The sequence below is a fragment of the Misgurnus anguillicaudatus genome, chromosome 18, assembly GCF_027580225.2.
Source record: "Misgurnus anguillicaudatus chromosome 18, ASM2758022v2, whole genome shotgun sequence".
In the NCBI taxonomy this organism is placed as follows: Eukaryota; Metazoa; Chordata; class Actinopteri; order Cypriniformes; family Cobitidae; genus Misgurnus; species Misgurnus anguillicaudatus.
Genome location: NC_073354.2, coordinates 29,708,359 through 29,723,957, shown reverse-complemented (window position 1 = coordinate 29,723,957; position 15,599 = coordinate 29,708,359). Strand labels below are relative to the sequence as shown.

Genomic DNA, 15,599 nt, shown 5'->3' with positions numbered 1-15,599 from the left:
CTCTACTGGCAATGTGTTGGGTCTGTTGGTGAGATGCTATCTGGCATAAGGGATAAGGGAAACAATAGATAATCATTAAATCCTTCTGAAATAGGAGTGTCAATTCATTATGGTAACGTACTTAAAAGGAACCCATTAAAACTTTATGGCTTTGTTTGAGTACCACCGTACACCAGATAGCCTACGCCACGCCATCATCAACAAAGAGACAAGCACGTATTCTGTTCTTCTCGTGTTATATTCCCGGTAAAAACACGTACAAAACAAGCCCATCAGAAGCAGATGCAATGTAAACACGCAAGAAATCACGTCAAAACATGCATTGCATTAACGTTACAGTATTGCTGGCTAAACTGCCACTGTCAACACAGGAATTTCGTTCAATTAAAATGTTTAAATTATCCGGCACTGTACAATACGCTAACCGAGCGCCCACGAGGCTACTCACCTGTCTGATCTAGACAAGGATGGATCATCCTCCTCTCCCTCTTCTTTCTGTTGCAGCTCAACATCAGTCTGGCTCATTGTCATCGCCATTTGTGCCGCGAACGTGACAAAGCGCATGTCCGGAAGTGTGTTTGCGTCAGGCGTTCGGCCGCGGGGAAATGAATGACGCGATCACGTATTTGTAGGTATGCAGATAACTTCTATAAATAACTATAATGGTCAAATAATCAAACCTTATTTATTTATTTATTTTATTTAGTATTTTACCTCAAGAATACAAAAAGACGGTATGTAAATAGTTTAGTACTTAGCCTATGTAAATAATTAAGTATATAATTTGAATATATATAAGCATGATCAATTTCCGGAAAGCCAAAAAAAAAAATGCTTAAAGCTTTTTGTATGATTGAATGATTTAATGATTGAATGATTTATTTCAGACTGACAGTCAACACAGTTGAGCTAACAAGCAACCAAATTTTTGTAGCGATTCAAGGTCTAATTTCTGAGATTATGACCACGTTCTTTTGGAAATTGGAAGTTTGCTCCTTGTGTATCTAGCATTTTATCTAGTAACAGCCAGTGTTTTATACGAAGAAACAATTTGTTAAAAAAGTCACGTCTCATTTTTATGACCTTATTCAGCTGCTGCTTTTGCACTGCAGCCAAAATCGCGCAGGTTACACGTTTTGTGTACAATATGAGGTTGAAGCATTAATTCGCAACAGCAGCAAAGACTCAAATCACGCAAAACCTTATTTACACCTTCTACGAAATCTACTATAGCCAAGGATTATCTTATTATTAATATAATTATTAATGAGGTCCTCGTGACGTTCCATGCCAACTGTCCAATACCGAAGTTCGGCTTTTAAATATTAAGTATGGAACGCTATAGTTCATTTACATGTCTGTCGTTTAAGTGCAGCATACTGGGTTAATGAATATTAATAAATTTCCTTCACTATAGTAGGATTTGTGATTTGGCTCACTGGACTGCTGAGGATTCTGCAGCACATCCGTCTGATCTCAAGTTTTGTCGGCTCCGCATAGCCTGCACAGCAACGAAATTACTGAATGCACAACCCTTTTCTATGTCTCTGGACATGGGTGCTTTCACTCAATTTGCGTGTCCTTTGAAGATGGCTTGGAGATGTTTTAATTTTACCGTCTAATTAAAAACCTAGATTTTCATTTTTCTACATTTACTACGATTTTTATTCATTCGGGATTTTTTCACTGGACACTAAGGTTTCACGGGACCATGGATCCTACACCGACTTCAGAGAAATCTCATCTTATCAACGAAAGGAATGCCAAAATATACTCCTTAAAACTTAACAGGTAAAAATGTCTAAATTCACTTTTATGTACGGCTTTTATACAATTGTTTATTTTAATTATTATTAATTTAAAGCGACAGTAATACTTTTTACATTTACAATATTTAAGTCTTGAGTCTTATTGAGGTATGCAGAGATTTATACAGGCAATGCAATACATTATATTTTATGAAAGTATACGATCAAACCATTTTCCGTGTCTCAAAGCCTTTACAAGATGACACATTTTGATAGAAAACAGATGTAGATGTCTGATATTTAGCCTATACAATATGACAAAATCATTTAAATGTATGCCCCAATTTGAGTGAGTTCTTCCAAATAATAGGCCTACGTCACACATTTCTTTCTAAAAACCGCATAACTTTTAAATGTGAATTTAGTGTGTGAAATTTAACTTAGTTTTAACGAATAATTTAGCTACGATTCTGTTCATTTAAGAAAGTGATTTTGGTTGACACGTTTATTTGACCAATGTCCTAAGAACATTTACAAAGAATTGACCTATAGCTAGCCATATTATGGCTTCCATATAATGTACGTATGGAAATAGGCTTTTAAACACAGTTTAATGGATAATGACATCTTCATTAGAGATGCACAGAGATTTTATTAAACACAGTTATATATCTAATTCAGGAAGAAATCGAAAGCAATAAAGATAAAAGAAAGAACTGTTGCTCTTAAGAAAATAAATAACAACTTCAAAAACTAACTTACATTCTTCCATCTTAATTTGATCCCATTTTCTTTTATCCTGCATATCCAAAAATGATCCTAAGCAATTCTAAAGAGAAGACTGTTTCAGCACCATGGACAGATACACCCGAGTTGCCGATGTAAAATAAATGCAACAAAATTACAAAAATCAAACATGTATAGCCCACAGATTACATACGTTTAAATGATGAACGTTTGATTACTATATTTAAATTTTAATACATATGTTACAATTAAAAACTATTAAATTGTGTTGCAACGAAAAAAATTATGTAAAGAGAACTATGCCAATTTGACCTTTAAAACATGACTGCTACTGTATATCACACAATAATGTGGCATAAATAAGAGGGAAATTGTTACATTTGTTCCTTTAATTGAGAAGTATCTATTATCTAAAATATTTTAAAGGTGTGACGTGGCGCACACATTTTTTTAAACATTTTTGCTATGAGCCCACTTTCTAAATCTGATGCATTTATGTGTGTAAAAGTGCGTTGTCAAATTGAATCGCAGATGACATTAAATTAAATTACACAATTGGAACCAAATTATGCGACAAAAATGCTACACGTTCAGCCGGAGATAACTAATGTCATGACCACAGACGGTTGTGCAAATGAAGATAAGTTTTGAGCTATATCGTCTTGTACAGTGAATTGCAATGAACCGTTTTGCATTAGTTTGATTGTTCAAATGTGAGAAATTGTGCAGATACGGGTTGATTGTATGCATTATGATATCTTATTCACTTATTTTCTTCAGCACATGATTATTAGAAAGATTGTTATTTTATATGACAGCAACAAGGCAGTCACCTGTTGAGGAACAGTAAACAACTGAAGTCACTTCCCTAAAGCCAAATATCTGCAGAGGTTTCTAAAAAAAAAAAAAAAAACAGGAGGGGACAAGCAAGCTTTATTTAGTCAGTGCTAAAACAAAGGGATTGCAGTTTTTTTTATAGCAAAACAGATGTGAAATTTTTACAACATCTCAGCGTGTCAAATAATGTAGTTAGGTATATTAGCCTATACTGTTATTTCTTATAAAATATTATTGCAAAATACGTCAAAGACTGTTTTTATTTTGTCGTTTTTAAAATTATTTTCGTTTTTATAAGACGTATCAAAATGCGCCAGGCATAAAAAGTCTTATTTAAAGCTAAAATTAAAGTCCTGATCATGCATGATTTTAAAGGGCTCAGGGCGTTGATTTCATGCGCTACTGCATTGCCACAGGTCCGACAGCCGGAGCAGATGAGGCTCTAAGCAGCATATTGATTTCACTTGAACTGTAAACCTTGCTGTAGAAAAGATGATATTTACATAATAAATGTAGGCTAAATAATATTTGTGTTAAAAAATTAATCATATTATTAATATCACTGTTTACGAACAGATAGGGGTCTTGTAAAAATTAGTTACAGGATTTTTCTTTTAGAGATGGGAGATTAGGCTATTTGTTTGGTTAAGCGCGATCTTTTTTCCAGATAAATTTTTATTAGCCAAATAATTGGATTCCTGAAAGGTCTGACTGTATTCCTCCATAAAGAACCGTAAACATCCATAAAACCCTCCTTATTGGCTCTTTGTAGTGGAAAAGGGTTTTGCAGACTACAAATGTAAAAAATGAAATGCGTTGACTGAGGTTCTTTGGGGGGAATCATTCTCTACTTACATTTTAAGCACTATTTTTAAGAGTATATCCAACTGTTTAAATGCTATTAAGAAGAATTAGTTCATACAAAGTGCATTGTGATCAAAGATACAGAAAGTAGTGTCTCAAAATAAAAACAGCCAGCGTATCATGTCTGTGTCCCGCCGGGGTGATTAAACAGACGCGCGTTCTACTCCAGCGCGTCCTTTCAGCAGTAGATCACGCGCGCGACGCGGTACACTGGTTTTCTCATGCGCATCGAGATTGCGCGTCACGCCCCATTAGACACATCATCGTGGCTCTCTCATGCACACGCGAGACAGAAGGGTCCAACACCGCAAAGTCAGCAGATTCAATCTCAGTCTGGTCTGGGTCCTGATGATACGTGTCCACATTTGTGTACAACAGGTTCCAGTTACACAGAATTAAGTATTATGGTGCACAGAACAAAAATGTGATGTCCACACCACAAGAGGTTAAGCTAGTTTCGTATTGTGCTTGGAGGGTAAACTGAACCCACAGCTTTGAGAAGAATTTAAGGAGTCCTGCAAAAAATTACAACATACAATAGGCATATGTGCAATGTTTATAGTCAAGGCCCTGTACAATGTCTGCTGTAATCATTTACACATTTAGAAGATGCTTTTATTCTTACATTTGCATTTTTTATGTGTGTGCTCCCTGAGAATCGATCCCACAACCTTTGCACTGTTAATGCTCTACTCCAGTGGTTCTCAAACATTTTCTGTGTGCGGCCCCCCTTGTGTACGGTGCATTACTTTGCGGACCTCCCAAAGAAAATTTATGACAAAAAACTTTGTTTAATTAAACAAAACATATTAAGTTATACAAAGTAGTGCTGTTGGTTAGTAGCCTTATTTTTTTTAGGTTTAATTACACAGAATTCATGATAAATGAATGTTGTAATATAGTATTTTATAAAATGTCATAAAATTGGGGCCCCCTGGCCCCGGACCCCAGTTTGAGAACCACTGCTCTACTCACTGAGCTATAGGATCACTATAATAAGGGGATCAATAAAACATTAAAAACTGATTAAATTGTAGTAAGTGTATGCTTTATTTCTGCAAGCTTTGTGTTTTCTGTGCATTTTTTTGCATATCAGAATTAAACTCTTACTTAATTAAACTGTTTTCCTTGATACATTGTAATTTGATCTTGCGTCAAATTATTTTGTACAAAAAACATAGTAACCACAAGTTCAGTGTTTTCTCCATTTTGTACCCTATACTTCTAATATTTTAATGTTTTATTAAGATCTGTATGGTCATTAAAAGCAAATATTGTGCAAATATCCCATCCAGACATCACTTTTGGCTCCTACTGTACTGTACTACTGACAAGATGAAATTTACAGTATGGTGTCATAAAATTAAGTTCCTTATTAAGTTTTTATCTTCCTAAAAGGCGTAGGTTGATTTTCATGGTACAGGTTAAAAGTACAGTAACTGTATTTAAACTTGGCCCGGTTTGCAGACAAGACTTGGCTTAAGCCAGGACTAGGCCTTAGTTAAATCTGGATATTTAAAGGGGCCATGGAATGAAAATCTGACTTTTTCCATGTTTAAGTGCCATTATTGGGTCCCCAGTGCTTCTATCAATCTAGAAAATGTGAAAAAGATCAACCCAGTAACTTAGTTTTGGTAAACCATTCTCTACAAGCACATGAAAAAATAGGTCGTTGAAATTTGGCTCTCCTTATGATGTTATAAGGAGCTCTTATTATAATAATACCGCCCCTTAATCTGCACTATCCAACCACAGCACTGCCATTTAGTGCAGAGAAAAGCACAATTGAGTTTTAATTGCAACAAACCACCATTATTGTGATCAGTGTTTGAATTTCATCAGCTCATTTGTCTGAATTTCATCAGCTCATTTGCATGTTAAAGGACACACCCAAAACGGCACATTTTTGCACACACCTACAACGTGGCAATTTTAACACGCTATAATAAATTATTTATATGGTATTTTGAGCTAAAACTTCACATATGTGCTCTGAGGACAGTAAAGATTGATTTGACATCTTAAAAAAGTCCCATGGCCCCTTTAAATAATTAGTCCCATGTGCCATGGCCCCTTTAAATAATTTTTATAAAAATACCTTAGAAGAAACATTACTGGTGTGCATCTTGAGACAATGACACTGACATATTTAAAGATTATTTTCAGTTAAAGGAAAACACCACCGTTTTTCAATATTTTACTATGTTCTTACCTCAACTTAGACAAATTAATTCATACATGCGTGCACTTTTAATCTTTGTACAGCGCATTGTGAATGTGTTAGCATTTAGCCTAGCCCCATTCATTCCTATGGCTCCAAACAGTGATGAATTTATAAGACACCAAACACTTCAATGTTTTCCCTATTTAAAGACTGTTACATGAGTAGTTACACAAGTAAGTATGGTGGCACAAAATAAAACTTTTGTTTGGAGCCATAGGAATGAATGGGGCTAGGCTAAATGCTAACACATTCATGAAGCGCTGTACCAAGATTAAAAGTGCACGCATTGAAAAAAGATAGGTATGTATTAATTCATCTAAGTTGAGGGAAGAACATAAAATATTGAAAAACTGTGGTGTTTTCCTTTAAGACAGCTCAAACATTCATTTTAGTCTGGGACTAATCTTAAACCTTGGGCATATGTCTTCTGCAGTGAGTTCTCAGGGTCCAAGGAAAGTTGTCCAAACCTGCCTTTGGTAAACGGTGCTATGGACGGTGCTATCGAGCTAAGGAGGCCAGTTGGAACTCATTGCCATGGAAATAAAGTAGCATATGAGGAGAGCCGCGAGAAGCTTATAGCAAAGAAGAAACTGTGCATTGCCTCCATAGTCTGTCTGGTGTTCATGATTGGAGAGGTTATAGGTAAGAACATAGGCCATTTTTGGAGGATTTTTGTTAAATTGATTAGATGAGGAGACAGTACACTCTTAAAAATGCTAAAGGAGAACCATTTTTGGCTAAATGGTTCCATAAAAAACCTTTACCATCCGAAGAATCGGTTCTTCTAAGAACCTTTGACTGAATGTTCCTTTAAGGAACCAAAAATGGTCTCATGGCTTCTCTGTGAAGAACTTTGTCCTTGATTGCAAATTTGTTTTCGTCAGAATAAATACTTTGTTTGCATGGCATCACAACAAATTTAGTTTTTTAACATAGTGCAAAATAACTTTTTATTGTTGGACCATAACCAATCCTTGATTCATCTATTAAATTGCGATAAGCAGACGTGTTCTGGATTTTGTTTAGCCCCTACAGCACTTTTTTGTCCAAGTCAGCATTCACAATGCATAGATGTACAATAAAATAATTATGAGTCATGTTTTTCTTTGAAACTACAGAAGACTTCTGCTGTGTAAGCATTCTGTACATCTCCGAAACAATGCCTATAACAAAATGACTTTACAAAAGGATTCCAACTTTGCATATTTATATGAATAATGTTAACCGTGGATGCTCTGGGGCTCTATTGATACAGGTGGTTATCTAGCACACAGTCTGGCCATCATGACTGATGCTGCCCACCTTCTGACTGATTTGGGCAGTATGATGGTCAGTCTGTTCTCCCTGTGGATCTCCACAAGACCACCAACCAAGAAAATGAATTTCGGCTGGCACAGATCAGGTGAGTCCTGAATGTCAGATTCAACACCCAGTCCCAAATCCCAATCCAGATGTTATTTTTGGGTGGAAAGGAAATTTTAAAGAAACTTCATATAGTGGCAGTAAGACAAATCAGTCTAATCTGCAATTCATTTAAGACAAATTTTGTGACAGAGAAATGGACTAAAGATTTGTTTAAAATCACCATGAAACGAAAGTAACGATTGTTTTATTTTCGCCGTGGGGACGTATATTTGAGTGAAACGGCTTCTGAAATGAAAAAAGTTAGGGATGGAACTGAATTTGTCCATCGAGAACTGATTGGATCGTTTGAAGTTGGGTCATGTTGCTATTTGCTGTGATCTTTTCCCGGACCCCGCCCACCTGCCATACCATATGACCGGAAGTAAAGAGAGGTTGTTTTGAGGAGGGGGGAGATTTGTGTTTTTGATTGAAGATTTTGATGGCACATGAATTTAAAAAAAATAATAAAGCTCACAGATGTCATATAAAAAATACATATTCCAAAACAAATTACAGTTTTTCATTTCAATTTCATTGCAACTTTAATGAAGGTGAATTGGTTCCCAGGTTCAGTTTATTAGATCGAGGTCTACACTGTCAAAAAAAGGTCAAAAAGAAGTCCCCACTGTAGCTGTAACTGGGTGGTACCCTTTCAAAGAGTACACCTTTGTGCATAGTACCTCAGAGGTACATATTAGTACCAAAGAGTGCATATTATTACCTCAAATATACACACTGGTACCCAATGTATATATATCTGCACCTAAATGGTACAGCGGGGAAAATAAGTATTTGACACATCAGCATTTTTATCAGTAAAGGGATTTCTAAGTGGGCTATAATTGACACAAAATGTCCACCAGATGTAGCCATCAAGCCAAATATTGAATTGATACAAAGAAATCAGAACATTTAAGTATACAAGTTGAGGCATAATAAATAAAGTGAAATGACACAGGGAATAAATAATTGAAGACACTTTATATAATACTTTGTAGAAAAGCCTTTGTTGTGATTACAGCTTGTAGACCCTCTTGTATGTACATATTAGGACCCAGTGGCGGCTCGTGACTGCTCATCCGAGGGGCGCAAATTCAAAATAAGTGTTTTCGGAATGTCATGATGTTGCTCGTGTTTTCAAAATATGTGTTTGTTGCGTCATGTGAACCATGTGCATCACGTGTTTTGTCAAAATAAGCGCCTGCTGCACACGCGTTAAAACCGTTTATGATGAAAGAGACGTTCACAAAATACACACAAGACACTCCCTTAACAGTAAACTCTGATTATGCATGAGATTATGTGAATATTTGGCAAACGCGAGCGTATCTTTTTTCATAAACCATTTAGACGCGTCTGTAGCAGGCACTTATTTTGACAAGACACGTGATGCCAAAGGATCGCTTAAAGGGTAGAACACATATTTTGAACTTACGAACCACACACATGATGGACTACAAACATGTTGTGACGAACTTCGCATCGAGCGTCCTCGAAAAAAGAAGTCACCGGCCGCCACCGTTAGGACCGTTTTAAAGGGTACGGCCCCAGTGACAGCTAGGGACCATTTTTGGAAAAAAAATTCCTGACTATTATACTGTTGTAAACACATTCTGCTGTATCTTGCAGTCATATCAAACCGCATTCATCTTGCATGAATTCACAGAGATTCTTGGAGCATTGGTATCCGTTATGTCAATCTGGATTGTGACTGGAGTGTTGGTTTATCTTGCCATTGAGAGGATTGTAAAAAACGACTACGAGATTGAAGGCAGCGTGATGCTTCTCACCTCAGGCTGTGCGGTTGTGGTCAACATCATGTAAGTTGTTTTCTAAAAAACTTTTTCTATGAAGAAGCAGAAATGTGATTTTCCACAGCAGCATCTTAACTAATTACTGTTATAATTTTGGTTTATATTACAGAATGGCGTACATTCTACATCATTCTACAACCTTCCACGGTCACGGTTCAGGCTACCACAAGATTGATGATAATGGGATGAGTCCCATGGGTCATGGCCACTCCCACAGCCTCTTGGGTAGCCATGGTAACACTAGTGTCAGAGCAGCGTTTATTCACGTTTTGGGGGATTTGTTACAGAGCTTTGGAGTGATGGTGGCGGCCATCATTATCTACTTCAGGGTAAATTAATACATTTAACATTAAGTCTGTGTAAAGTCCGATATTAAATGTGTTCTCAGTTTGACACCACTGGGAAATTTTATATAACCATCCAAACAAATTTTAATGATTAAAAAACGCCAAATAAAAAAAGAAGTTATCGAAATCTTGGAATACCAGGCAGGATTCTCTGCTCTCATAAGATGGAGGCGTGTCCGCTGTCTGGGCTGAAGCCACGCCCACTCATGGGAAAGGTCTCTCTCAAGTTTCAAATACTGCTACAACCTAAATGGATGCACGTGATTGCATAAAATCAATGACTGAAAATCTAAACAATGTATGCATGTAAGGTATGCATACCCATATAATATTTAATATTATGGCATGAATAAAGCAGTATGAAATAAATATGACTCCTCTTCATAAGGAGGAGGCACTTAATTCTGCTATTGACTCCATAAATTGCCTCAATGAAGTATATTACATCCATCATCTATGTAGTCTAATGCATTTTGACACTTTGCATAGAAGGATTTGATTCGTTCTTCATTGCATCAGTCCTTCTGTTTTCTCTCCACCATCTAACACAGCCAGAATACAAAATAGCAGATCCCATATGCACTTTTCTCTTCTCCGTGTTCGTCCTGGGCACCACCCTAACCATCCTGAGAGACGTCTTCCGCATTCTCATGGAAGGTAATTTTCACATTTACTCTAGTAACCTCTAATTCATTTATGTGAAATATGCATACAAACAGGCAGTAGATTTTGTTCTCTTGGTGGGTAATACAAGCTGTGATCTATAAATCTCAACATCATGTGTGCAGGGACGGATTTTGACTTTGATGGCCCCCACCACATATTTTTTGACAATGGTGTTGCACCTGTACCATCATACAGAATATACAATTGCGCTAAAAAGCATGTGAAATGCGCACAATATTTACTTTTTACATTAACTTTTCCAGGCTCAAAGTTGAAAATCTGTACCTTAGATAAGTAAAAATAGATTAAATACACCACACAGGCTGCCCTTTACATGGGAAACCACTATTCCACAACGTCATCGAAATCCTGTTCCCTCAAAAGTTTGGATTAACTGGCCATTAAAGACAAACAAACTGAGTGAGACGTCCGAGTACGCTTACCTCTTATTCGCTTACTGCACAGCATGTTTTTTGCTCGCTCTCAAAAGTGATGGAATCGGATGGAATGCATTTGGATTATTATTTGTTATTTATTTATTAACACTTTATTTCACCGTATTTAGCGCCATTTTATTAACCCTTATAAGTCCCTTGGGGTCAAAATGACCCCCAAGCCACTTTTGTTTAGTTAAAAAAAAATGCTTCCCTTCACCTCAGTGGAATAAGACTTTGTGACTTTTCTAGATTATCTGTCAAAATTCATATAAAAAAATGGGCTTGATTCGGTTGTTCTGAAGATGTGTAAAAAAAACTTTTACTAAAGAGGCCCTTGGGGGTCAAAAAGACCCCAATTAAAAATGAATGGTTAGTGCAAAAAAGCTCAATCACACACACAAACACACAAATGTATGACTGCCACAAAGAGCATTTTTTATAGAATTTGGCAAAAAAAAGCCACAGATGCAGAACAAAGATGTGAAGTGGTGGGCTCTAATGCTCACACAGGTGCGTGCACACATACACGCACGCACGCACGCGCACACACACACACACACACACACACACAGTAACACTTACACACACACATAAAGACAGAGACGCACACAGAAAAACAAAGTCGCACACAAACACACATGCACGCGCACACACACACTTACATTTAGTCAAATTTCTGTTGCATTTTGTAAAACGGACATTTCAAAATGCATCAAAAACTACAGAAAATTCTACTATTTAAAAATAATATTTATTTTTAATGTCTTTTCTTAGGTTTATATATACATAAATTCACAAAATGTATCACTAAAGTAGTGATGTGAGCAGTTGGCCACATCCAGTGAAATGAATGGGTTTCTATGGCCCTCTGCCAGTCGAAATGATTTATTTCCTAAACTGTAATTATTTTATGTTTTTTTTCTAACCAGCAGGTGGCTGGATTCAACACATAACATCTAGATCAATGTCTAAAAACAATTTAAATCAAATTCAGATCATAATATATGCGAATTTTTTGTAAAAATGTGATATTTTACATGCAAGCTAATTGTGTAGTTGAGGAATTTAGTTATAAACAGGTACAAACGTACTTCATATCTCCCAAAACACACACTAATGCATTGATGTGAAGTAAACAAAAAAAATATATATTTTTTGTATAATTAAAAATGTATATTTATTTTGTAATCACTCTTTCAATTTCTGGGGTAATTTTGACCCCTTACGGACTTCTAATGTAAACAGGAAAATCGAGGGTTAAAATAAAAAATATATGAAAAAGTTACACAGTTAATTTGCCACGGCCCCCCTGCTTGTCCAGTGCCCTGGGCACGTGCCCAATAGGCCCGTGTGTTAATCCGTTCCTGTGTGTGTCGTTTAGGTGCGCCTAAAGGTGTGGAGTTTAATTCAGTGAAGGAGGTGCTACTTTCCCTGAAGGCAGTGAAGGCGATGCATAGCTTACACTTGTGGGCTCTCACCTTGGGCCAGAGTCTGATATCTGTTCACATAGCTATTGGTAAGTTCAGAATTTAACTTTTGTCAAAATATTATTTTTATAGAGGAAAAAGACTTTTTGGATACACGGTTTGACTGAATGTCTCTTCGGGAACCATAAATAGTTCTTCTATGGCATCGCATTGAAGAACCTTTTGTAGCACTTTTCTTTTTAAGAGCATTATTTGTTTTTATTTTAGAGGAGAACGCCGACCCTCAGAGTGTCTTAAAGGAAGCCACCGAACTTCTCCAGACCAAATTTGGCTTTTACACCACCACCATTCAAGTTGAGCCTTATTGTGAGGACATGATTCACTGCGCCCAGTGCCAGGACCCTATGGACTGAGTTCTGCACCGGTGAGACGAGCCTGTCTGTATAAAATCTGCGCACACATATGAAGCTTCATTAAGGGTCCAAAACAGAAATGGAAACGCTGTGCAAATGTACCATCCACATATCATTACGAATATGTACGCACCACATACATTTCTCTGTCCACCATGGAAACAAAAGGAGATTTCACACTGTCTGTGCAATCTTTATAGGAATGCCTTTAAAATGATGTATGCAAAGATAAACTGAATTGACATGAGTATAATCGCTGGGAGATTGTTATTGCGACTTTTGCCTGGCTGGCAGCATACATTACATCGGGAATATTGTAATTGCCTTTCCGTGGACTCTGTAGGGTAGAAGATGGGTATCTATGTGACTTTCTTAAAAACAATTAGAATAGGGTTTATTATGCCCTGCTCTCTAATCAATGCAAATGCCTGCCAAATTGTAAGGCTGAATAGAGTTCAGTGAAGTGTAATTATAGATTTGTTGGGAATCTCTCACTAATGTCTTGTTTGATGGCATATTAGCATTTACATTAGCGAGCTTGTGATTAGCTTAAGCGAGCCCTGTTCTCCTTCAGTGGATCGGAGTTTGTAAGCCATCTGTAGGTTAATTTCCATATAGAGTACAAATACCATTGCGCTTTAAAAACATTTCTCTGATAGCCTATGTCACTTCTCTCTTAACCAAAAGGGGAATTAAATACACTTTGTAGCAGATATGTCTGTATTTGGAATGGCATACTACCTCTTTCTGCTATTGCAATGTATAGTTATATGTATGCAAATTTCTGTATATAATACTAGGATTTTGCCATAATGGAGAGTATGCAGAGTACTGTATCCCAAAACGAAATGCACTTGACTCGAGCTTTTATTTGTAGTGTGACAAATGACCAACACTGATGGTAACACTTTATACACAGCAAAAAATGATTTTCAAGAAATAAAACTCTTAAAACTCTTAAATTAAGATGCATTTTCTTGATGAGCAAAACGACCCAAGAAAATAAGTCTAGTTTTTGGACCAAAAATGTCAAGTTTGGGTGAGTTTGTGCATGAAACAGGCTAGAAAGTATGCCAATGGGGTAAGCAAAAAAATCTTGAAAATTTTTCTTGAACACTAAATTCAAGAAAAATGCAAGAAAAATTTGCTTATCCCATGTGCAGATGTTTTTGCTTGTTTTGTGCACAAGATCACTTGGGTTTGATATTTTTTGTCTAAAAACTAGACGTATTTAATTCAAATTCTTAATTAATTTAAGAATTTTTGGATGTTTTTACTGAAAATAGGACAAAAATACTAAGAATATTTTTTCTTGAAAATCATTTTTTGCAGTGTAGTAAGGTTGTATTCACTCTAAAAACAAACGGTGCTAAATGGCACTAAAAGTGGTTCACTGGCTCATAATCATAGGGGAACCATTTTAAGTGCCATTTAGCACCTGTGTGTAACCATATTGTGCTATATAGAACCATACCTGGTGCTATAGTGGTGCTATATCACCCCAGGATGGTTCTTCATATGTGCTTTGCACTGCGGGGAATGATTTTCAAGAAAAAAATTCTTGGTGTTTTTGTCTTGTTTTCAGTAGAAATATATTAAGGTTCTTAAATTGGGATTCTTTTTCTTGAAGAGCAAAACAACCCAAGAAAAAGTGTCTAGTTTTTAGACAAAAAAATATCAAATTTAAGTGATTTTGTGCATAAAACAAGCAAAAAAATCTGCCAATGGGGTAGGCAAATTATTCTGGAATGTAGAGATTAAGAACAATGTTCAAGATTATTTGCTTGCCCCATTGGCAGATTTTTTTGCTTGTTTTATGCACACTTAAATTTGATATTTTTGGTCTTAAAACTAGACTTATTTTCTTGGGTCGGTTTGCTCATCAAGAGGAAGCATCTTAATTTGGGAATTTTTAGATGTTTTTGCTTGAAACAAGACAAAAATACTTTTCAAGTTTTCTTGAAAATCATTTTTTGCAGTGTACAGGTGCCATATAGCACTAAAAATAGTTTTCCTATAATTACAAGCTTTTAATGCTTATTTAGCACAAATCTTTAAGTGTTTGTTAATTTTAGTGTTTGTTAAGGTCCATGTAAAGTCATTTCAGGTATTCTTTCTAAATACATTATAAATGTATTGCTGAAACAAGTTGCAAAGTCTGTAAACTATGTAGTACTGAATTGTGGAGTTACATCGTTAAACAGTTTGTCCACATTTCTGAGTTCAGGATTATTTGGGTGGGACTGAAACGGTGGCTCGATGACGCACCGGAGCCTCTGAGCATGGTGCCGCCCCTAAAACAATCAGGGGTGCGTTTCCCGAACAACGACATAACTCGCTGCTGAACCACTATAGTACGATGCATAGTTGGAGAAACCTAAAACCCCGAAAGCATAGTAACTTTGTCGCACATTTGTCGTTTAAACCATGTTAGTTTAACAACATAGTTGATGATGTCACATGGGAGGTGGAGTACTAATGTCAGATTACTGCTGTAAATAACTTAAATTGCATCGGAAGACTGATTTTGTTATAGTGATTTAGTTATCTGTTGTTTTATTTCAAGATATTTAATTCATGCGCAAGTTCCCTCTTACGTCACTTCTCCCAGGGATTCCCCATGGTCTTAAAGCTCGTAGATCTACACACATGCGCAGTTTTCAAATACAGC

General features: G+C 36.4%; 2 protein-coding genes across 4 annotated transcripts in view; one reads left to right on the top strand and one right to left on the bottom strand.

Moving 5' to 3' along the window:
* LOC129429081 (uridine-cytidine kinase-like 1) overlaps positions 1 to 583 on the bottom strand; it is a 33,661-nt gene extending 33,078 nt beyond the window's left edge. For both annotated transcript variants that reach the window (XM_055185561.2, XM_055185560.2), the window contains exon 1: positions 449 to 583. In XM_055185561.2, coding sequence (XP_055041536.2) covers positions 449 to 564 — 116 coding nt within the window. In that variant the 5' untranslated portion in view covers positions 565 to 583. The remainder of the gene's footprint in view (positions 1 to 448) is intronic.
* Positions 533 to 13,934, top strand: slc30a2 (solute carrier family 30 member 2). 2 transcript variants are annotated; one of them, XM_073856271.1, is made up of 9 exons: positions 533 to 632; positions 1,699 to 1,791; positions 6,854 to 7,062; positions 7,676 to 7,822; positions 9,491 to 9,644; positions 9,748 to 9,967; positions 10,537 to 10,642; positions 12,470 to 12,604; positions 12,783 to 13,934. In XM_073856271.1, the coding sequence occupies exons 1-9, from the start codon at positions 610 to 612 to the stop codon at positions 12,926 to 12,928; spliced, it is 1,233 nt and encodes a 410-aa protein (XP_073712372.1). In that variant the 5' UTR covers positions 533 to 609; the 3' UTR covers positions 12,929 to 13,934. The 2 variants fall into 2 exon arrangements, with proteins under 2 accessions (XP_073712372.1, XP_055041542.2); XM_055185567.2 differs by lacking the exon at positions 533 to 632 and having other exon boundaries at positions 1,265 to 1,791.
* Positions 13,935 to 15,599: the final 1,665 nt, after the last annotated feature.